This window comes from Eubalaena glacialis, chromosome 8 (assembly GCF_028564815.1).
Source record: "Eubalaena glacialis isolate mEubGla1 chromosome 8, mEubGla1.1.hap2.+ XY, whole genome shotgun sequence".
Lineage (NCBI taxonomy): Eukaryota > Metazoa > Chordata > Mammalia > Artiodactyla > Balaenidae > Eubalaena > Eubalaena glacialis.
The window spans coordinates 2,435,159-2,459,769 of record NC_083723.1 but is presented as its reverse complement, the minus strand read 5'-3'; the positions used below and the strand labels follow the sequence as shown (position 1 = coordinate 2,459,769).

The following is a 24,611-nucleotide window of genomic DNA, read 5'->3' as shown; positions in this document are numbered from 1 at the left end:
GTGGGTGCTCAATGAATGTTTCAGGAATGAGTGGATTCTCCACCAAAAAGGAGAAGAGGCACCCATGGAGGCGGGGGGCCGCGTCGGTCCCCCTCCCAGACGCACACCCACCGACCCACCGCGAGAGCTTATTTACTGGCACGGGGCTGGCCTCTGGACCCCGCATTTGAATCTTCAGAGCTGTGTCATCTTATTTGCAAGACCAGGACGTCCATCAGATGCTTTCAAATTTGAGGTATAATGAGCAATAATGCGCCGCTTCTCACTGGCAGCTTCAAAACACGGGGTCTGTGCTAAACTCCCATCAGATGTCTCCTGTTTTCAATTTGCAAAACAGTGTTTAAAAATATATATGGCTTTCAACCGAATGCTGTCTTTTGTGAAAAGTAAGGTGGCTATTCACAAGAAGTGAATACGTGTCTCGTGCAGCGTGTTCCACGCGTGTTCTGAGGACAATGCAGAAGGGGGATGTGTATGCAGAGCTGAGCCCAAGAGGCGAAGATGCCGTCCACCTAAGATGCATTAAATACCTTCATAGGCTCCTTGGAGCAACAACAGTGGGGAATGAACTCTTCTGTCTTTTTGGACTCGACACCCTATTTTTTAAACAACGTAAATTTACTCTTAGTACTGAATCGCTCTTTGATGGGATAATCATCATTAGGACACCTCCCCACCGTGTATCTGAGCGCGCTGAGTAATAGGTCTCATACTTACTGGGGCACTCCTGAATCCGGCGAGGGGGTCGTTGATGGATGATCAGAATTTGCTGGATGGGTGGCTGTGAAATGAACCTTACCGGTGTATCCTGGAATATTTGCAGAGCTAAAGGAAAGAGGGCAAGGAAGGAAAGGAAAATAACAATCTGTGAAATAGTCACGGTCACCAGCACCCAACTATGAAAACATAAAGGAGGACGCAGTCTAAAGGTTTTGTCCCACGTCAGGTCTGGAAATCTGGCTGCCAGACAGGAAAGCGTGCAGGCAGGGGGCAGAGATGTGCAGATGACAGCCCTGCTCTAGGACTAAAGAAACTTACTTCAGGTCCATGTTTTTCTACTGTTTCAATTTGCATGTGTTTTACATACATGATTCACAGTTGAGCTCTGTTTTCGAATGAAGGCGGACAGGTTTTCCTTACCAAAGAGTGGACCTGGGTCCCACACGGAGCTCTGTGACACCAACTCCATTATCAGTCACAACTGTGATTTTTAAATAGTATTTATTTTTGCCACCGTTAAAGTACTGATTTCATATAATTTCCTGAAATTGCACAAATTTAACTCAATTCCGCTTACTCCTCTGCTTCCCTGGTCCTTTTCCCCTCCAGAGAGACAGAGAGTAAAAAAAACCACAAGAAGGTCTGGCAGGGTTTTTCAGGGTGGGTATAAAATCCCTCTCTATAAAGGCAAGCAAACGTCCAAAAGAAATATTTTAATGGGTAATTCAGAGAAGTGTGAATAATAAGTACTGTTTTTGCCATTCTTACAGCATATAAAACCCTTTCCATGGATTATTTCCTGAGGAAGAGGTGGGCCCAGTCCGAGTGCTGCTTAAGGCATGCAGCCTCGCCCTCAGGTGCAAGGAAAAATGTGAGGTTGAGACTATTTTCAAAGAGCAAGGACACGCTCTCTGCAAATCACAAGCCTCTCTCAGATGACACCCATCTTTGTGAAGTTCAGCTCTCAGGGTCCTCTTGGTGCCACGGCAAGAAGAGGGCCAGGGCTCAGTTTGCCCCGGCCGCTCCATGGCCCCTCCTCGGGAGCGCGACATCCCTCTGGCGAGGGTGTTTATCCTCGATGGAGGCCCAGATGCAAGGCAAGAGCAGCAAGGACCGAGCGCCCACGGAAGGCAGAGGGACGGCTCCTCTGAGGGTCTCCTGGTTTCGGCCCGTGCTTTCCACACATCCAGTAAGCCAAGGAAACCTCCAAGCACCACTGACCGCAGGAGGAATTTTCAAACTACGGAGCTTCAGGGAGGCTGCTCCGTACAGAGTCATGGACGGGCAGAGAGCGGAGGGCGGGGCAATGAACGGGGTGGGCTCGGGGGCCTGGGCGCAAATCTGGGCCTCAGCTACGAGAGGGGTGACAGTACCAAGCTCAAGGGCATGGGCAGGAGGGAGGCCAGATTCTACTTGTGTCTGCGGGCAGGCAGGTCCTCTCGTGTCCTTCTGGGCACGGATGATGTGCCCCTGGCATCAGCACGTTAGGGGAAATGACGTATCAGGTAGGAATTGCACCAATAAAGTCCTGTGTCTCTTCCAAGCGCATCAGTCTACGACTAGCTGGCTTGCAGGCAATAAAACAGGGGACCCCGATGCAGACAAAGTGAAGGGCAAGCACATCAAGGGCAACAGCAGAGTAAGCAGTGCAAGTTAATGGATCTTGTGAGGCCAGGAAAATCAGGGAGCCAGGCCTGCCTGGACCTCTTCGCCAGCTGTGAGATTGTCCTTGTCTCGGCCAGCTGCAGCCCGAGAGCGCACGTGGATTCCCAGGGCCCTGGGGGTCAAAGGGATTCAGTGAAGGTGAAAGCAACTGGCAAGTCTTTAGCACTTAGTAGGTGCTCAATTAATTGAGCATATAAGATTTTTAAAGAAATAAGAACTGTACAAAATAGGAGCCTGGCAGGCGAAGAATGCGGTTCGTCCAGGACAGGCAGCTTGAGAGAGGTGAAGACAGACAGTGGTTTCCAAACGCTGCTGCGCCCTGACAACTCATGGGGATTTTTAAAAGGTACTGATGCCTTACTCCTACCCCCAGACATTCTGATTTAATTGGAATTGGGGTTTTTAATCTCTCCAGATAACTCCCGTGGGCAGCCAGGTTTGGAAGTCTCTGTTTCAGGTTTGTTGCAGGGACCTGGGTGAGTAAACCACTGCTGTCCAATTCCAGGCAGGGCCCTTCAGGGTTTCTTGGAATTTTCTTAAAGAATTGCAGCTGTATGTCAGAGAGGTAACAAAAAATGGGGCAAAATCATTCATGTGTCGTGTCTCTCCCCAAACATTCATTAAAGCTTCCATGCATGTTACAAAGGAAATCCCCTTCCTCTGCGTGAGAGGTTTTTTCCACTGCCCCTAAAACACCTGCAGAATGAAAATGTCTCTGAAGTCATAACCTTCCATCAGAGCATTTAAGAAGTCAAAGGTGGAAACAAGTGATGTGTCAATCACAAGAAGGGCTTGATATAAAACGCCACCCCACTATATGTGCCTTGTGGCATACAGGTTATTGATGTTAAACAGTATTATACATTACGTTATAATAATGATATTATATTACATCATATCTAAAAATAGCACCCATGCACTAGTGGACTGAATTGAAGAGAAGCTGCTTAGGCCTGAGAAATGAATTCAGTTGCATAATAAACTGCCACATATTTGAAAATGAAAGTCCTCACCCACGCTGCTTCTAAAATCTATTCCATTTAACCCTTTGGCAGGGACATCACAGGGGGACTTTTTTCCATCTTAAGTGCAACATGTTGACCTTATATCAAGAGGAGAATAGTCTCTGGGGGACACTCTGCAGACCTGCGGCTGATGGGTGACACGGTTTTTCAGATGGAAGAAACAAAGATATTAAAGACACCGAAATGTACAGGCTCTAAGAGAATTTCCAGAGCAGTTGTACGTTCAAACCCACTCCCCCATTTAAGGAAAGCGAGAGAAACAGGAAACCATTTGAAAATAAGCGAAGTCTTCATGTTTGCCTTTGCTCCATAGCTGCTAGTCTTTTGAACACCTTCTCTGGTACCCAATTCCCAAAATAAGCCTAGAGTTGGTTCACTAATGGGTAAATTTGAATAAAGTGTTGTCTAAGTTTACTACTAATTGGTTTTGCTCAGCAAAGCATAATAAAATAGAAATTAAATAACTTGAGAAATATAAGGAACTTTAGTAAATCAGTTAGAAGGAGGGAGCCCAGATGGTGTGTAATGAAAAGCTAAATAGAAAATAAAGAAAACATGGAGAAAACCGTGTTATATGTAGACTGTAGGTCATGCATACGTGGATTAGAATTCCAGTGTGCACACGTTCTTTCTCTGTACCACAGGCCTGACGAATCCTCACTGAGTGTGCGCCCTTTATGACACTTACATGAGTTGACTGATTTAATCTCCCAACACTCTGGGTCGCTGGTCCTGGTATCATGCCCATTTCATACATGCAGGCACTGGGGCCTCAGAAAAAGTCTAAGTCATGTGCCCAGAGACAACCGAGCTGGCAGGTGGCGGAACTGACCCGACCCAGAAGGCCCTGACACCCAGACTGCCAGCCGAGCCGGGAGAGCTGTGCTGGGTCGGGGTGGTCGGCATTGTTCAGGGTGTGGGTGTAGTGCAAGTTCAAGTCACTTGGACCCTCGTTTATTGAGAGCTATTCTGTGTCAGGTACAGATCTAGTGGAACTCAAACAGGCCTGACTCCTGACAGCTTTCACATTAAGGAGTAAAGTTTTTAAATGCACAACTAGAGGTTTACAGAACCCAAGTGGGGCAAAGATCACTGATGCAAAGTAAGAGCCGGAGGGTGTGAGAGGGACACAGAGATAGGCGTGGGCTCAGAGTGTCCGAGGGCTGGCATCGGCCTTCAGGGCTGCCCCCGCCAGCCCTGTGACCCTGGACACAGGATGGGAGCTTTCTGAGCCACCTCTGCCCAAGTCAGGGGTGGGGGGATTTGCAGCTCCCTTGCAGGGGGCGGGGGGCCATGTTAGCCGGGCCAAGTGCTGGCCTAGTGCATGTGTGGACAGAGAAGGAGGCAGGCCTGGGAAGGCTGAGGGGGCACAGCTGAGGGGAAGGAGGGTCTGGGAGCTGTGACTGGTTTGCTGATCGTTCTGTGAGAAATCTAAATAAGACCAGAGTCACTTTGGCCACTGGGCTGTGCTTCCTTGAATGTGGTAAGATGTGGTAAGATCCCCAGGATCTGCTCAGGAATTAGTTTCACTCCTACCATCATCACGCTCTAGAGGATATGTTTTTCTCCCTCTGTTCTCAGGGAACCTTCACCTCTTGCGTCTGGGAGGGGACACAGAAAGGAGCCAACAGCCCCATCAGAGCAGGGCTGATGCCCAGGAAGCACTCACTGGCCAGAGGCTGCCCTGGGGACTGGGGCTGTTATCCTAACTGCTCATGGAATGAGTACCTGGGGCTCTTATATAATTTACTCTGCCTCAACCTCCTCATCTGTAAAGTGGGGAGAGAACCTATTCCCGCACCTCTGGCTTCATCACACTGCTTTGAAAAACAAATGAGAGAGTCGATGTGAAAGTTCTCAGAAAAGGCAGAAGTGTGGGCTAGTGTAAGGAACTGCTATTCATAGCCCGTCTTGAACCTGCCTTGTGGTCAGAGTTTGTTAAAGGTGCAGCGCACCCGGGGACGGGCAGGGCGGCCCCTTCTTCCATCTCAGGCCTTGGCCCAGGGGTGCCTGGAGGTCACTTTGGACAATTACTCATTATTTGCAAGTGCTTCATCAGAGATACGACAGAGGTAAAGGCACAGTGAATACGAAACTGGGTGAAGTCCTGAAATAAAAGATTATGATTTAGTGGAAGACAGCACGGTGGAGGCGCCAGGCTGGTTTGGGAAACCAAACGGCAAACAGTGTCTGGAAAGCACCGGGTATGGGGTCGGAGGGCGCAGCCTCTGCTCTGTCACCTGGACGTGCTTCTTTCCTGCTCAAGCCCCAGTGTCCTCGTTGGTAAAGGGAGGGGCTGGACCAGCTGAGACGCACATACGTGAGAGCCCACGTGGTCCGTGGCAAAAGAAAAACACTCTCCCTTTTCTTAAGAAAGGGCAAGGTTCCATGCTTTTGGATCCTGAGTCTGCACAGATCTGCTGTTACACATCATTCTATAGCCAGGCACTTTGCACTGATGACTCCTGAATGCCAGGCATTTTGAAACAATGTGGGCCACAAAATAATTACGAACAGAAAACAAACTTCTCTTCCATCTCATTTTATAATAAGCTCTTGCAAAGAATATGGCTCTAGTATTTAAGAGTAGGATGAAAAAACAGATTTGGAAAAAAATGGGGGGGAGGGAATTCCTACATTAGTCTTACCTTGTTTGCTTGACACAGATTATAAGTGAGGATTGACTTTTTATCTTTTTTTTTTTTTTTTTTTTGTAATTCCTGATCAGTGCCTGAGCTTCAAGAACTGTTGAAGCCAATGGATATTGTGGATTCTAGTTCCTAAACTAGGCCCAAGTTAGAAGTTAGGAACCTCAGTGGAAACTGAATTAATGTCTTGAGTTCCTTAACTCTAAATATCTTTTAATAACTGGGCATCACTACCAAATCAGAAAATATTTTATTAATTTTAATGAGAAAACTCATGCAACAATTCTGCTTTTAAGGATTTGTTCTACAGAAGTGGATGCATAAAACTGTGCAAAGATATATGTGGAGGATGTTTATTGCTGTATTTTTTTAACAATAGGAAAGATTTTAGTAACTACTTGGCCTATGTAAACTATGATATAGCTTGTAGTGGAATATCATGCAGCCATTAAAAAAGATTTCATAGCCCTGCATAGAGCCTGGGAAAATGTCCATGGCACCTGTCAACCCAACACCGCCCCACACACTCATGCACACACAGCGACATGCAGCTACCTACAAGCAGAAATTCATGCACGCTTGGCAGTAAAGTCTAAAACATATATCACTTTTCAATACTGGCCCTGAAAATGAAAGAGGTATTCTACTTTTGACAAACATATTTGAATTGTTTTTATAATAAACACATTTGGAAGGAAAAGAATATGGTATTTGGTGAGCTTTAAGGCTAGCATTGAAAGTGTGTGTGCATACACATTGGACATGAACTCTTGTTCCACTGTAAATTTTTATAATACTTCCAGGAAAGGATTTTGCAACATGCTTAAGAATGTTTATATATTTTGACCTCATAATCCATTTCAAGGAGTCTCCCTTAAGTAAATAACTCCAAATTAGAAGAAGATTCACTTAAAAAGTGTTTGACAGCATTATTTATCATAGCAAAAAATAGAAAGAGTTTACATACGTAACCTAAGTGAACTAGTCAATGACAGTACATCTACACAAATAAAAAATCCTGATGAGTTCATAATAACATGTACCCATGATGATGTTGCAATGTTAAGGTAGTAAAGATTATATATGTAGCATGATCATAGCTATATAAATATACACAAACAAGATTCAGGATGACAGATGGAAATATGTCAAAATATTAATAATGCCTATGTTTCTGTGTAAAAGTTTATATTTTTATTGTTATTAATTTTTTCTGTACTTTTTTCTATAATGATCAGATTCAGTTCTACAATTTTAAAAGTTATTTTTAAAACTATTAGTGTAATCACCACCAATACATTGGGCACGTCAAATGACATGGTGGCCAGAATACAAAGTCAATGAATGAGGAAAATTTGAAAACATTTACCCTTTGGGGAAATTGGTGATTCCAACCACCTGAACCCAAGAGGCAGTAGCCTTGACTCTGTCTGAAATGCGGCTTCCACTGAAGGAGTAGGGGCAGGTACAGTTCCTGTCCTAAGTGTCATGGGTTATGAGAACCTTAAAGATGATCTCATATAAACATATTTCCCTTTAAGAAAGTTTAAGATGAGGAAACAAAGGAAGAGTCATATTTGCTTTTGAATAGGATGGTACTCTACTCTACTGGGCACAGAGTAAGTTTACGTGTTTCTGGGTTTTGGACCTTGTGCAAATGACGTCATGTTGTATGCATTCTTCTATACTTTGCCCAGTGTGGTACTGTGGAAAGGACATAACATTTTGTTTAGAGATTCAAGTATATGTAGCCAAACTACCAAGCAAAGCAAGCAAAGGATAAGCACGAAGTCTGATGTGATGACTTCTGGGTTGGGGAAGGAGACCGAGGAGATGGGTTTGGGAGGAATATACAGGTGGCTTAAAAGATACAATACTATGTCCTTAGCTAGGCCCGGGATGCACAGGCATTTCCTTGTTATTTTGCTTTATATGTTACATATGACAGTATACATTTTGTATCAATATCTCATAATAAAAATGGAAAATCTTTCTTTGTGTTAAAAGGTTAAGATTCTGTTAAAAAATGAAACCGCATCCAAAGAAGAAACTTTGCAACCTTGGGTGCCCTCTAGTGGCCAATTTGGGGAAGTACAGTTAGTGTCCAATTCTTCTACATAATCCATTCAATTTCCTTTCCTTAAAAACACTAATTAACAGCAAGATGAGGTAGAATGGCATGCTCCCAAATTTACTCAAGTTAAATGGTATGTTCTACATCAAATTTTTAAAATGCTGCCAGACTTCTTTTTACTATCCTTGAAGAATGACCCAGAAGAATACATTTTATTCTTTAGCAAGAATGTTTCATAAAACATTCCAAAATTCAGATGTGCATTTCAAAGGAGAAATAAAATTTTATGCCAGTAGGATATTTTCAGTTGGGTTTATCCTCATATTCTTTCTTGAAAATTTTTTAGAATTGCCACGTTTAATAACAATAATTTCCTTGCAGAAATTATGGAAGAATCATAACCAACGAACCCTTCCTCAGGACTCAGCTAAAACATCACAGCCTTCAAGTCTTGTGGGTGAAAGTGACCTCTCTGTGCAACTGAGATCAAAAGCACTAAGCTCACTGCTCAGGAGACTCACTCCATGCTGCTCTATATTATCATTGTTGGTGTGCAGAGCTCACCGGCCCTGCAGGTTTGCAAGCTACGTGAGGGCTAAGTCTTTGTCACAGTACATGGAATATTTTATGTATTCTCTCCTCTTTTTTCTCTCTTTTTTGTTTTTGGTTGAAATAGATCAACTCATTGAATTCTTCAATGCAATAAGTTACAAAAATATATTTTAAAACCAAAGTTAGTTTTGAAACATATTTTAGTTTGGCCAAGTAGTCAAAAGAATTAGAGAGTCAGAATATATAACACAGGAAAATTCAAAATTATTATAGGGTGTAGAACAGGTCTGAAGGACAGCCAATGTGAAATTTAGCTATTTTGTCTCATGGGCACAACTGATGTTTAAAAAAAATAGAAAGCAGCTAACCTTTAAAATACTGTCGTGATTCACACTATAGGCTTGCAGGACACCTCCTGCAAGGTTTTCAGTCACCACAGAAACTGATGGGGTAACAGCCATGATGTGTAGCAGCTCCGTGGCGTAATGAAGAAGATGTGGTACGTATATACCATGGAATATTACTCAACCATAAAAAAGAATGAAATAATGCCCTTTGCAGCAACATGGATGGACCTAGAGATTATCATACTAAGTGAAGTAAGTCAGACAGAGAAAGACATATCATATGATAACACTTATATGTGGAATCTAAAAAAAGGGTAGAAATGAACTTATTTACAAAACAGAAATAGAGTCACAGATGTAGAAAACAGACTTATGGTTACCAGGGGGTAAGGGGGGGAGGGATAAATTGGGAGATTGGGATTGACATATACACACTACTCTACTATGTATAAAATAGATAACTAATAAGAACCTGCTGTATAGCACAGGGAACTCTACTCAAAACTCTGTAATGACTTATATGGGAAAAGAATCTAAAAAAGAGTGGATATATGTGTATGTATAACTGATTCACTTTGCTGTACACCTGAAACTAACAACATGGCAAATCAATTATACTCCAGTAAAAATTAAAAAAAAAAAAAAAGACACAGAATGTCAGCTTCCTGTAGTGTATCCTGTGAATCCTAGGGAAGTAATTTCTGAGGCTCAGTATTTCCACTGGTGAAAGTGAATATACACATACTTTTTGTATATATTATATATATAATATATTCATAAAACATAGCATGTAAAGATATATTGCATATATATGTAGGCGCCCAGGTTAGTCAGTGCTCAAAACTATCATCTCCTTTGTGAGAAACTACAGTCCTTTCAGGAAACAGGTATCTTTCTTCTTAAGCTGTGAACAGCACCAGGCTCCTTTTTTTTTTTTTAATTTTATTGAAGTATAGTTGATTTACAATGTTGTGTTCGTTTCTGCTGTACAGCAAAGTGACTCAGTTATACACATATACATTCTTTTTCAGATTCTTTTCCATTATGGTTTATCCCGGGAGACTGAATATAGTTCCCTGTGCTGTACAGTAGGACCTTGTTGTTTATCCAGGGCCGTTTTTTAATTGCTTCATTCATTGCAAAGCCCATGACCATGTTTCCTCCTGAATAATAAAGTGAGGGGGATAATCATAAGTGGAACTCACCAACGTGAGTGCGTATAAAGAATTTCAGAGCTGCGAGGCTTGGCGAGAGATGTGATGTCTCCATGGGGGTTGTCAACGTCATCAGCATTTGTAGACTGCACGCAACCACTGTTAGGATGAAAAGAAACATAGAAAAAATAGATGAACATATCCTAACTTGCAAAGGAAATCTTGCCAAAATAGATCAAAATTCAAAATGCAAAAAATTAACCACGGTGATGGAACAATTTGCCTTAAAAAAAAATAAAGTAAGGAGACTTTCTCTCTTTTAGAGTAAGAGCTGATCTTCCGTTTGGGCCAGAGTGAGAGCAACAGCTGGTTTGTGTTTTTGAGCAAAGACGCAGCTGCTTCTGCAGCCCTGAGCCAACTCCTCCCTGGAGCTTGGAGGCAGCTGGGGCAAGGCAGACACGGGTGTCGCCAGAGCTGAGGGGCCTTCTGTGGGGACGGAAACGGGGCAGGTGCCTGGGATTGTGGACAACTGGAGATGTGCCTTCAGGGCCTGCGAGAAGGTCCAATTAGTCCACAGCAGTGAGGGGGTGTCCCGCAGGCACTTCTGGGGCCACTCATAGGAAGGTGAGTCAACTCTACTGTGGAGCAGGAGAGGCTGGTGTAATGAGGGGGGAGGGCAAAGATGAAAGACCCAGATTCCTCTGTTTTCTTGGATTTACTTTGTTCCAAGGTACAGTGATCTGAAGGTTTATGTGCCCCCAAAATTCATACGTTGAATTCCTAACATCCAAAGGTGATGGTATCAGGAGGTGGGAGGTACTTGGGTCATTAGTGTTCTTATAAAAGGGACACCACGAGCTCCTCGCTCCCTGAACCATGCATGGACACAAGTCTGTGACCCCTTGGCCATCCCTAACTTCCAGCCTCCAGAACTGTGGGAAATAAACGTGTGTTGTTTACAAGCCACCCAGTCTGTGCTATGTTGTGACAGCAGCCCAAGCTGACTAAAGCACAAGTTTTTTCTCCAATACAAAGCAGAGAAGACCCCAAAGGGCGGATGACGCACATCTGTGCCACCCACGGAGAGCCAAATTTAGATAGAAAAGCAAGAGATCGCGTTTCCTGCCCTTCAGCTTTGGTGAGCACATTGCAGCTTCCACATCAAGTGTAAAAGTCTTTCTGGGTGACAACACCCAATATTAGTAGCATCCAAGGTATTTTATTTCATAAAATAACCAATTTGGGAAAACTGAAAATACTGCTCCCCCTTTCTTTCTTTTATTAAAATCTTTAACACATTTTTGATGAAACTCCTGACAGGCATCATGCTAGGAAAACATTAGAAATCTGTTAGAAAGCATAAGCTGGTTTAAAAAGTGGATTACAAACATGAGTGAGCTGAAAGCAACTACAATTTAGATGTAAATCTAGTAATTTTTAAAACATTAAGAAACATTACTTACGTATAGAGAGGAATGTATTTGCTTCTGGAACTTGGACTCACACTTAGAAAAAGAGAAAACATGGGCAACTGAGTTATTGACATTAATAAACATTAATGATTAGAGTATTTCTCTTATTAAAAAAAACCTTCAGAGATATCCCATAGGAAGGGGCTTCCAAAAGTTTCTAATTTTAAGCAGAAAAGATTTAAAGATGTAGTTCTTAAGTGATGAAAATCAAGCACCGAACAAATTGACTCCAAACAGCCAAGGACACATAAGTCCTTTTTGACTCCTATGATTTAGCTCCAAATCCTCTTCTCCTGGGTTTTTCTTTGCTGTTTTTGTCCTCGATGGTTAGACATGTCATATTTGGCAAAGCTGACCTCTCATTTTCTTAGACACACAGAAGGTCCACATTTGACTGGCTCTTACTGACCATCTAGTGTAACTATCCATGGTGGAGAGGAAGCGACTGTGGCCCAAAGGAGTTCAGTGATGTACACAAGATTGCAGTTATTTAGGGCACTTAGAGGAGCTTGGGGTTTATTGTGTACTTTCCCTGCTCCAACCCTAGAATCAGCCATTTCTCCAAGGATCTCACAATGTCTTTTATTGGAGAGTGGCATTTTAAACCAACATTTTGGAGGTAGACATGCTTCTGGCTGCTTGTGTGTCCCTGCTTCTAGGCCCTCCCAGCAGACAGAACTAGGAATATCTGGGTGTATTTGAACCCGTGTGTATCCATATATCTACATATATTTCTATATTTACTTTCTGCATATATATATATATATATATATATATATATATATATATATATATATATATATATATACACATATATAAATAAAGGGATACCTCAGAGATATTATGGGTTCGGTTCCAGATCATGGCAATAAAAGTGAATACCACAGTAAAGCGAGTAACACAAATTTTTTTATTTCCCAGTGCATATAAAAGTTATGTTTATACTAAACTGTAGTCTATTAAGTGTACAATGGCATTATGTCTAAAAATGTCCATACCTTAATTTAAAAATACTTCACTGCTAAAAAATGCTAACCATAATCTAAGTCTTCAGCAAGCTGAAATCTTGTTGCACTAGTAACATTAAAGATCACTGATCACAGACCACCATTACAAATATAATAATAATGAAAAAGTTTGAAATATTGTGAGAATTACCAAAATATGACACAGAGATGCAAAGTGAGCAAGTGCTGTTGGAAAAATGGCACCGATAAACTTGCTCGAGGCAGGGTTGCCACAGACCTTCCATTTGTAAAAAACACAGAATCTATGAAGCACAACAAAATGAAGTGTGCCTGTAAACATGAGTTCGTGGGATGTCCCCAAGTCTAATCAGCACCACAGGGCTCATTCTCAGCCTTTTCTCCCTTATTTACTGTTTCCTTCTCTGACAGTGTGAGACTTGCCTCCCACCATCTACCAAAGATTTACTTTTTGTCACATGTAACAAAATGTGACAAAAAGGCACAAGTCATACTACATGTTCTTATATGGAGTGTACATGTAAGAAGTTTAGAATTGCCAACCTGTTTCTTGGTGAGAAACACATTTACCAAGTAGAGTATAGATAGTACTTACATACAGTTATTTTTGTCATTAGCCTTACAGTTTTGTGTCTAAATACTGTTTCCAAATTTATGAAGGTCCAAATTTAGGATCACTCCTGTTTTCTCCCATCCACTTAAATGTAGTTATGTCATTTGTTTGTAATACAGATTCACTTGTTACCTTTTGAATTCTATCCTGGATTTTCCCACCATCCTGGTATATATTTCTCTCTCTTTCTCTATTTTTTTACTTTGCATTCGGTACAGTTTGCTGTCCATGGTACAGTTCTATGGGTTTGACAAATACAGTCATGTGGCCAGCACCACAGAACCATATAGAGCTGTTCCATCGCCCTAATGTTTGTTTACAGGCTCTTTGTCTTCAACTCTGTCCCCCTCCCCCAAATCCTGGTAGCCACTGATCTACTCCCACCCTTGTAGTTTTGCCTTTTCTACAATGTCATATAAATGGAATCATGCAATATGAGATCTTTTGGATCTGGCTGCTTTCATTGACCAAAATGCTTTTAAGATTCATCCGTATTGTTGTGTGTTGCATTTGTTCTATTCCATTGTGTAGCTCTACTCTAGTATCTTTATCCAATACATGTTTTTCCATTCACCTGTTGAAAGCAATCTTGGTTGTTTCTAGGTTTTGAAGATTATGAATAGAGCTGTTATGAGCATTCACATATAGGTTTTTCTTGCTAATGGGAGCAGCATTTACTAGAGGAAGGCTCCAGGGTGAGTGGATCCCTCAGGAGTTCTGAGATGTGGCAGAACTGACTAGGACTTATACCTTTTAGTTCAGTGGATGATTCATCATTAAAACAATAAATGCAATGGATGCATAGAAACTGGGTGAGCTATTTGCTATTTTACCACATGACATGTAAATAGAAAGATGCTAATAAAGTTTTCCTTTTCTTTTTCTTTTTTTGGCTGTGACACGTGGCTTGTGGAATCTTAGTTCCTCGACCAGGGATCGAACCTGGGCCCATGGCAGTGAAAGGGCCTATCCTAACCACCATGGCAGTGGTTAGGTCGAGTCCTAACCACTGGACTGCCAGGGAATTCTCGCTAATAAAGTTTTTTTATTAGCACTCACGTAATATTAAGAGTTAGCACCAGCAATTTACATCTTTATTCTTTTAAAAGATATTTGAATGGGATCATCAACTATTTCAGCTTGCTGTGTTTATAAGGAACTTATATTTTGAATGTTTTAATCTTTGGTTTAAATTATTACCATTCAATTTATACATTGGAATCTATTATTTTTATTGGGGTGTTTTATACCTTTGGTTAAACCATCTTTTAAATAATCTTTATCAAAACTTTACATACTGTTTTTAGAATATGGCTCAATAAAATCAGTTTGCTGACACGACTCAATATTTTTCTCAATACTGTCATTACTTGCAATTCCAGATTCAGCATTTAAACTTGATTATGACTTTGCATATTTCCACTTCACTATACTTTTTTATTCTAATAATTTAAAAAATCCTTTTTTTTAACATCTTTATTGGAGTATAATTGCTTTACAATGTTGTGTTACTTTCTGCTGTATAAAAAAGTGAATCAGCTATACGTATACATATATCCCCATATCCCCTCCCTCTTGCGTCTCCCTCACACCCTCCCTATGCCACCCCTCTAGAAGGTCACAAAGCACCGAGCTGATCTCCCTGTGCTATGCAGCTGCTTCCCACTAGCTATCTATTTTACATTTGGTAGTGTATATATGTCAATGCCACTGTCTCACTTCGTCCCAGCTTACCCTTCCCCCTCCCCGTATCCTCAAGTCCATTCTCTACGTCTGCTGCCCCTAGGTTCCTCAGAACCATTTTTTTTTCTTTTAAGATTCCATATATATGTGTTAGCATACGGTATTTGTTTTTCTGTTTCTGACTTACTTCACTCTGTATGACAGATTCTAGGTCCATCCACCTCACAACAAATAACTCAATTTTGTTTCTTTTTATGGCTGAGTAATATTCCATTGTATATATGATGCCACATCTTTATCCATTCATCTGTCGATGGACACTTAGGTTGCTTCCATGTCCTGGCTATTGTAAATAGTGCTGCAATGAACATTGTGGTACAGGTCTCTTTTTGAATTATGGTTTTCTCAGGGTATATGCCCAGTAGTGGGATTGCTGGGTAGTATGGTAGTTGTATTTTTAGTTTTTTAAGGAACCTCCATACTGTTCTCCATAGTGGCTGTATCAATTTACATTCCCACCAACAGTGCAAGAGGGTTCCCTTTTCTCCACACCCTCTCCAGCATTTATTGTTTGCAGATTTTTTGATGATGGCCATTCTGACCAATGTGAGATGATACCTCATTGAAGTTTTGATTTGCATTTCTCTAATGATTAGTGATGTTGAGCATCCTTTCATGTGTTTGTTGGCAATCTGTATATCTTCTTTGGAGAAATGTCTATTCACGTCTTCTGCCCATTTTTGGATTGGGTTGTTTGTTTTTTTGTTATTGAGCTGCATGAGCTGCTTGTATATTTTGGAGACTAATCCTTTGTCAGTTGCTTTGTTTGCAAATATTTTCTCCAATCCTGAGGGTTGTCATTTCGTCTTGTTTATGGTTTCTCTTGCTGTGCAAAAGCTTTTAAGTTTCATTAGGTCCCATTTGTTTGTTTTAATTTCCCGTACTCTAGGAGGTGAGTCAAAAATGATCTTTCTGTGATTTATGTCATAGAGTGTTCTGCCTATGTTTTCTTCTGAGAGTTTTATAGTGTCTGGCCTTACATTAAGGTCTTTAATCAATTTTGAGTTTAGTTTTGTGTATGGTGTTAGGGAGTGTTCTGATTTCATTCTTTTACATGTAGCTGTCCAGTATTGCCAGCACCACTTATGGAAGAGGCTGTCTTTTCTCCATTGTATATTCTTGCCTCCTTTATCAAAGATTAGGTGATCATATGTGCATGGATTTATCTCTGGGCTTTCTATCTTCTTCCATTGATCTATATTTCTGTTTTTGTGCCAGTATCATACTGTCTTGATTACTGTAGCTTTGTAGTATAGTCTGAAGTCAGGGACCCTGATTCCTCCAGCTCTGTTTTTCTTTCTCAAGATTGCTTTGGCTATTAGGGGTCTTTTGTGTTTCCATACAAATTGTGAGCTTTTTTGTTCTAGTTCTGTGAAAAATGCCATTGGTAGTTTGATAGGGATTGCACTGAATCTGTAGATTGTTTTGGGTAGTAGAGTCATTTTCACAATGTTGATTCTTCCAATCCAAGAACATGCTATATCTTTCCATCTGTTTGTATCATCTTTAGTTTCTTTCATTAGTGTCTTGTAGTTTTCTGCATAGAGGTCTTTTTTCTCCTTAGGTAGGTTTATTCCTAGGTATTTTATTCTTTTTGTTGCAATGGTAAATAAGGGTGTTTCCTTAATTTCTCTTTCAGATATTTCATCATTAGTGTATAGGAATGCAAGAGATTTCTGTGCATTAATTTTGTATCCTACTACTTTACCAAATTCATTGATTAGCTCTTGTAGTTTTCTGGTAGCATCTTTAGGATTGTCTATGTATAGTAACATGTCATCTGCAAAGAGTGACAGCTTTCTTCTTCTTTTCTAACTTGGATTCCTTTTATTTCTTTTTCTTCTCTGATTGCTGTGGCTAAAACTTCCAAAACTATGTTGAATAATAGCAGTGAGAATGGGCAACCTTGTCTTGTTCCTGATCTTAGTGGAAATGGTTTCAGTTGTTCACCACTGAGAACGCTGTTGGCTGTGGGTTTGTCATATATGGCCTTTATTATGTTGAGGAAAGTTCCCTCTATGCCTACTTTCTGTAGGGTTTTTATCATTAATGGGTGTTGAATTTTGTCAAAAGCTGTTTCTGCATCTGTTGAGATGATCATATGGTTTTTCTCCTTCAATTTGTTAATATGGTGTATCACATTGATTGATTTGCGTATATTGAAGAATCCTTGCATTACTGGGATAAACCCCACTTGATCATGGTGTATGATTCTTTTAATGTGCTGTTAGATTCTGTTTGCCAGTATTTTGTTGAGGACTTTTGCATTTATGTTCATCAGTATTACTGGCCTGTGGTTTTCTTTTTTTGTGTCATCTTTTTCTAGTTTTGGTATCAGGGTGATGGTGGCCTTGTAGAATGAGCTTGGGAGTGTTCCTCCCTCTGCTATATTTGGGAAGAGTTTGAGAGGGATTGGTGTTAGCTCTTCTCTAAATGTTTGATAGAATTCGCCTGTGAAGCCATCTGGTCCTGGGCTTTTGTTTGTTGGAAGATTTTTAATCACAGTCTCAATTACAGTGCTTGTGATTGGTCGGTTCATATTTTCTATTCCTTCCTGGTTCAGTCTTGGAAGGTTGTGTTTTTCTAAGAATTTGTTCATTCCTTCCAGGTTGTCCATTTTATTGGCATAGAGTTGCTTGTAGTAATCTCTCATGATCCCTGTACTTCTGCAGTGTCACTTGTTAATTCTCCTTTTTCATTTCTAATTCTGTTGATTTGAGTCTTCTCCCTTTTTTTCTTGATGAGTCTGGCTAATGGTTTATCAATTTTGTTTATCTTCTCAAAGAACCACTTTTTAGTTTTATTGATCTTTACTATTGTTTCCTTCATTTGTTTTTCATATCTTTCTGATCTGATCTTTATGATTTCTTTCCTACTGCTAACTTTGGGGGTTTTTTTGTTTTGTTTTTCTTTCTCTAATTGCTTTAGGTGTAAGGTTAGGTTGTTTATTTGAGATGTTTCTTGTTTCTTGAGGTAGGATTGTATTGCTATAAACTTCCCTCTTAGAGCTGCTTTTGCTGAATCCCATAGGTTTGGGGTTGCTGTGTTCTCATTGTCAGTTGTTTCTAGGTATTTTTTTAATTTCCTCTTTGATTTCCTCAGTGATCTCTTGATTATTTAGTAGCGTATTGTTTAGCTCCCCACGTGTTTGTATTTTTTACAGTTTTTTTTCCTGTAATTGATATCTAGTCTCATAGTGTTGTGGTCAGAAAAGATACTTGATAAATTTTCATTTTCTTAAATTTACCAAGGCTTGATTTGTGACCCAAGATATGATCTATCCTTCAGAATGTTCCATGAGCATTTGAGAAGAAAGTGTATTCTGTTGATTTTGGATGGAATGTCCTATAAATATCAATTAAGTCCATCTCGTTTAATGTGTCATTTAAAGCTTGTGTTTCCTTATTTATTTTCATTTTGGACGATCTGTCCACTGGTGAAAGTAGGGTGTTAAATTCCCCTACTATGATTGTGTTACTGTCGATTTCCCCTTTTATAGCTGTTAGCATTTGGCTTATGTATTGAGGTGCTCCTATGTTGGATGCATAAATATTTACAATTGTTATATCTTCTTCTTGGATTGATTGCTTGATCATTATGTAGTGTCCTTCTTTGTCTCTTGTAATAGTCTTTATTTTAAAGTCTATTTTTTTCTGATATGAGTATTGCTACTCCAGATTTCTTTTGATTTCCATTTGCATGGAATATCTTTTTCCATCCCCTCACTTTCAGTCTGTATGTGTCCCTAGGTCTGAAGTGGGTCTCTTGTAGACAGCATATATATGGGTCTTGTTTTTGTATCCTTTCAGCCAGTCTGTGTCTTTTGGTTGGAGCATTTAATCCATTTACACTTGACGTAATTATCGATATGTATGTTCCTTTTACCATTTTTTAAATTGTTTTGGGTTTGTTTTTGTAGGTGTTTTCCTTCTCTTGTGTTTCCTGCCTAGAGAAGTTCCCTTAGTATTTGTTAGAAATCTGGTTTGGTGATGCTGAATTCTCTTTACTTTTGCTTGTCTGTAAAGGTTTTAATTTCTCTGTCAAATCTGAATGAGATCCTTGCTGGTTAGAGTAATCTTGGTTGTAGGTTTTCCCCTTTCATCACTTTAAATATGTCCTGCCACTCCCTTCTGGCTTGCAGAGTTTCTGCTGAAAGATCAGCTGTTAATCTTAGGGTGATTCCCTTGTATGTTATTTGCTGTTTTTCCCTTGCTCCTTCTAATATTTTTTCTTTGTATTTAATTTTTGATAGTTTGATTAATATGTGTTTTGGCATGTTTCTCTTTGGATTTATCCTGTATGGGACTCTCTGTGCTTACTGGACTTGATAGACTATTTCCTTTCCCATATTAGGGAAGCTTTCAACTATAATTTCTTCAAATATTTTCTCAGTGTCTTTCTTTTTTTCTTGTTGTTCTGGGACCCTATAATTGGAATGTTGTTGTGTTTAATGTTGTCCCAGATGTATCTGAGACTGTCCTCAATTATTTTCATCCTTTTTTCTTCATTCTGCTCTGAGGTAGTTATTTCCGCTATTTTATCTTCCAGATCACTTATCGGTTCTTCTGCCTCAGTTATTCTGCTATTGATTCCTTCTAGAGAATTTTTAATTTCATTTAGTGTGTTTTTCATCATTATTTGTTTGCTCTTTGCTTCTTCTAGGTCCTTGTTAAACGTTTCTTGTATCTTCTCCACTCTATTTCCAGGATTTTGGAACATCTTTACTATCATTACTCTGAATTCTTTTTCAGGTAGACTGCCTATTTCCTCTTCATTTGTTTGGTCTGGTGGGTTTTTACCTTGCTCCTTCATCTGCTGTGTCTCTCTGTCTTCTCGTTTTGCTTAACTTACTGTGTTTGGGGTCTCCTTTTTGCAGGCTGCAGGTTCGTAGTTCCCGTTGTTTTTGGTGTCCACCCCCAGTGGGTGAGGTTGGTTCAATGGGTTGTGTAGGCTTCCTGGTGGAGGGGACTGGTGCCTGTTTTCTGGTGGATGAGGCTGGATCTTGTCTTTCTGGTGGGCAGAACTGTGTCTGGTCATGTGTTTTGGGGTGTCTGTGAATTTATTATGATTTTAGGCAGTCTCTCTGCTAATGGGTGTGGTTGTGTTCCTATCTTGCTACTTGTTTGGCATTGGGTGTTCAGTACTGGAGCTTGCTGGTGATTGAGTGGAGCTGGTTCTTAGCATTGAGATGGAGATCTCTGTGAGAGCTCTCACTGATTGATATTACATGGGGCTGGGAGGTCTCTGGTGGTCCAATGTCCTGAACTCGGCTCTCCCACCTCAGAGGCTCATGCCTCATAGCCAGCCAGATCACCAAGACCCTGTCAGCCACACGGCTCAGAAGAAATGGGAGAAAAAAAAGAGAGAAAGAAAAAATAATAAAATAAAATAAAGTAATTAAAATAAAATATTAAAAAATTATTTAAAAAATAATAAAAATTTAAGAAGTAATTAAAAAAACAAAGAAAGCAACCAAACCAATAAACAAATCCACCAATGATAACAAGCGCTAAGAACTATACTGAGATAAACATAAAAGTCAGAAACAAAAGAGTTGCAGACAGCAACCCCCAAGTCTACAGTTGCTCCCAAAGTCTACCACCTCAATTTTGGGATGATTCATTGTCTATTCAGGTATTCCACAGATGCAGGGTACCTCAAGTTGATTGTGGGGATTTAATCCACTGCTCCTGAGGCTGCTGGGAGAGATTTCTCTTTCTCTTCTTTGTTAGCACAGCTCCTGGGGTTCAGCTTTGGATTTGGCCCCTCCTCTGCATGTAGGTTGCCCTCTGGCATATTTTCTTTGCCCAGACAGGAGGGGGTTAAAGGAGTGGCTGATTAGGGGGCTCTGGCTCAGTCAGGCCAGGGGGAGGGATGGGTACATAATGCAGGGTGAGCCTGCAGTGGCAGAGGCCAGTGTGACATTGCAACAGCCTGAGGCATGCCATGTGTTCTCCCGGGGAAGTTGTCCCTGGATTACTGGACCCTGGCAGTGGTGGGCTGCACAGGCTCCCGGGAGGGGAGATGTGGATAGTGACCTGTGCTTGCACACAGGCTTCTTGGTGGCTGCAGCAGCAGCCTTAGCGTTTCATGCCTGTCTCTGGTGTCTGCACTGATAGCCGTGGCTTGTGCCTGTCTCTGGAGCTCATTTAGGCAGTGCTCTGAATCCCCTCTCCTCATGCACCCTGAAAAAATGGTCTCTTGACTCTTAGGCAGTTCCAGACTTTTCCCCAGACTCCCTCCTGGCTAGCTGTGGCGCACTAGCCCCCTTCAGGCTGTGTTCACACAGCCAACCCCAGTCCTCTCCCTGGGATCTGACCTCAGAAGCCTGAGCCTCAGCTCCCAGCCCCCACCCATCCCAGCGGGTGAGCAGACAAGCATCTCGGGCTGGTGAATGCTGGTTGGCACTGATCCTCTGTGCAGGAATCTCTCTGCTTTGCCCTCTGCACCCCTGTTGCTGCACTCTCCTCCATGGTTCTGAAGCTTCCCCCCACTGCCCACCCTCTGTCTCCACCAGTGAAGGGGCTTCCTAGTGTGTAGAAACCTTTCCTCCTTCACAGCTCCCTCCCACTGGTGCAGGTCCCGTCCCTATTCTTTTGTCTCTGTTTTTTCTTTTTTCTTTTGCTCTACCCAGGTACGTGGGTAGGGCAAAAGAAAAAAGGTACGTGAGGAGTTTCTTGCCTTTTGGGAAGTCTGAGGTCTTCTGCCAGTGTTCAGTAGGTGTTCTGTAGGAGTTGTTCCACATGTAGATATATTTTTGATGTATTTGTGGGGAGGAAGTCTTACTCCTCTGCCATCTTAAGGGTCCTCCAAAAAATCCTTCTTTAAAGGGCAATTTATGCTGGTTTTATTGAAGTGATACATACAATTGTTAAAGATTTGAAAAACGTCACCTTTGATATTATTTTTCCGTAACTTAAATTTATTAATAACTTATTAATTTTGCTGACTAAGGCCTAAAATCTCCCATACTTTGCTTTGCAATTAATGATGGATTAGGTAAATATAAAATTAAATGTACAAGATTAAAAACCCTCCCATTGAGGTGACGATCAAATTGACCATCATCAAACCAGAACATCATATGAAACTCCAGGGAACAAAAGATGGTGTTATCTCACTGTGGACGCATGCATTCTTTTTATGCATTATCTGTCTGTCTCGCACTATTCTTCATAACTGGCCACAGTATTTGTTGCAAAATACACATATCTGTTTAAAGTTTCATGTGATTCATTCTTATGTTTTCTATTCTATTTAATTTTCACAAAATGCTGGTTGTGACTCTCCGCGAATGGGCTGCAGGCTACAAGTCACTCACTAGTCTACTCAGCAGTCTACTCACTGAACCGGGACAGGACAACTGCCGAGTCATGCTGAGAAATGGGTCCCTGGCTCAGATCATAAGTGAGAATTGACTTCAAATGTTGTAAAGAGAGAAATATGAAAAGCAAAACTTTAATTATTTTTAGGAAAAAAAGTAAATAAAGGATAATATCCTTTTTACTTCTGGATAGGGAAAGATCTATTAAAAATTCCACAAATATCACAAGATATGGAGGTAAATATTGATGAATTCCATTATATTAAAATTCTGAACTTCAGTTCAGCAAAGGGCACTATAAAATAGAAAAGTCACAGCCTAGAAGGAGACATGCATATTACCAATAAAGGATTTTAATCCAGAATAATAGACTTAAAAATTTCTATAATCAATCAGTAAAAGACAAAATATATGAACAAGTAAGTTATACATGTGAACATGCAGTAAGTTACAACTTACAAAAAGATGGTTATTAGTAACCAGGTAAATGTTAAAATTATAATGAAGTACAATTTCATGCTTCTAAAATTAGAATTTTTCTAATTTGAAAATTCCAAATGCTGGCCACAAAGTGCAGCAGTGGGAATTCAATCATTGCTGATGGTTGGTCCATTGGTAAAACTCATTTGGAGAATAATGTAGCAATATTTAGAACATAAAGAAGTTTACACCTCTTGATGTAGCAATTGTAGATGTAAGGATGTATATATAAAACCCAGAAATGGCTTTATACTTTATAAAGATATGGGGACACTGTTTCCAACTCCAACAGAAATCAGACAAAAAATTAAGTTATGAGAATGGATGAATAAATTGTGGTATAATGATTCAATGGAAGACTATGCGTCAGAGAAAGTGAACACCTAGAGATGCCAGCATGAGTCTCACAAACACAATACTGAACAAAAATGTTAAGTTGTGTGAATATACGTTTGATACCACTTATAAACATGGAACACTTGTTTACCACTTGTAAACATGGAGCACAATTCCACATCTTGGTTAAGAATAACACATACGTTTTAAGAGTGCATGAAAATGTGAAACTTCACAGCCGGAATAATGGTGATCCCTTAGGAAGGCACATGTGCTTAGAGAGAAGTACGTGGGGGTTTCTGTGGTGTTAGTAACGGTTTGTTTTTATAGTTGGGAAGTAGACACGCAGATTATATCATATTTTTATTTTACATTTTTATATAGGAATTATTCAAAGATAAATTTAAAAAATAAAAACAGAGATGATGGCTGTATTGTGGGTTAAAAGAAGAAAAAAGAGACAAAATAGTGACATTTTCAAAGACAGAAACACCAAGTTTTTTAGACTAAATGCACAAAATTACCTATGTGGAAAGATTAGTAATAAATCATTGTTTCTAGCATTAATAGAACTCAAAATAACTATATGATACAAAAGTTGATAGAAAATAATTCATAATCCCTTGAAGTCCATGCATTTTACAACATTATAATTCTTCATATCAAATGACATATAAAACACTCCTTATTTTTAAATGGTTGTGGTATATTTGATAGTCTAAATTTTAAGAAGGGTTAAGAGAAAACAAGAGAAAGCTGGCAACTCTGAGTGACTGAACTGGGATTTGTGTTCTCTTTCCAGCCACAAGGACAAAGTCTGAGGGCCTCTGGGATGCTCTCTGGATGACATGTCCCTCACCCATGGGCTAGAGCCTCTGATTCTTATGATAAATATGTGACAGCAAAAGGTCTACTGATGAGAACATTAGGAGATAAAACTTACAAATTGACTGGTTTGACTGGTGCCAAGAAAGATCTTGTTTGAAATCTGTCCCATAGTCCACCAACCGTCTAAAATCACCATCAAAATGAATGACAAGTATTTAACCAAGTTACTGTAATTTCTAGTATTTAAGTTCCAATTACTGTAATCTCTAGTATATGTGTTCTAAGTTACTGTAATTTCTAGTATACAAGCTTCAGTCCTCTTATCAGTCCTCTCGTATCACAGGCAAGAGCCCCAGTCACCCAATGGAAAGCACTCCCCGAGCATCCTTATTCACTCAGGGGGTTGCTCCTGAGCCACTCCTGGTCTCTGCTCTGCTCGCAGACCCTCAGTGTCAGTTTGTTTTCTCATAGCTGGAATCTGCCTCTTTAGCCACCTCCTTTGGACTGAAGCCCTTGTGAAAGGTCTGGTTTGGATTTTCATCCCAAGACTGTGCTTTCTTGGCTCCCCCTTAGCCCATGCTCCACAGCCCCAGGCTAGTGTCCCCCACCTAGAGCCGTCATCTTAGACCATCATCTTGCCAGGA

General features: G+C 40.5%; 1 protein-coding gene across 1 annotated transcript in view; it reads right to left on the bottom strand.

The window, feature by feature from the left end:
- SPMIP7 (sperm microtubule inner protein 7) overlaps positions 1 to 24,611 on the bottom strand; it is a 54,526-nt gene that overhangs the window by 4,292 nt on the left and 25,623 nt on the right. Inside the window, exons 6-9 of the mRNA XM_061199027.1 lie at positions 24,083 to 24,150; positions 11,649 to 11,690; positions 10,237 to 10,344; positions 718 to 825 (exon numbers count right to left, since the gene is read on the bottom strand). Of these exons, the coding sequence (XP_061055010.1) occupies positions 718 to 825; positions 10,237 to 10,344; positions 11,649 to 11,690; positions 24,083 to 24,150 (326 nt within the window). The remainder of the gene's footprint in view (positions 1 to 717; positions 826 to 10,236; positions 10,345 to 11,648; positions 11,691 to 24,082; positions 24,151 to 24,611) is intronic.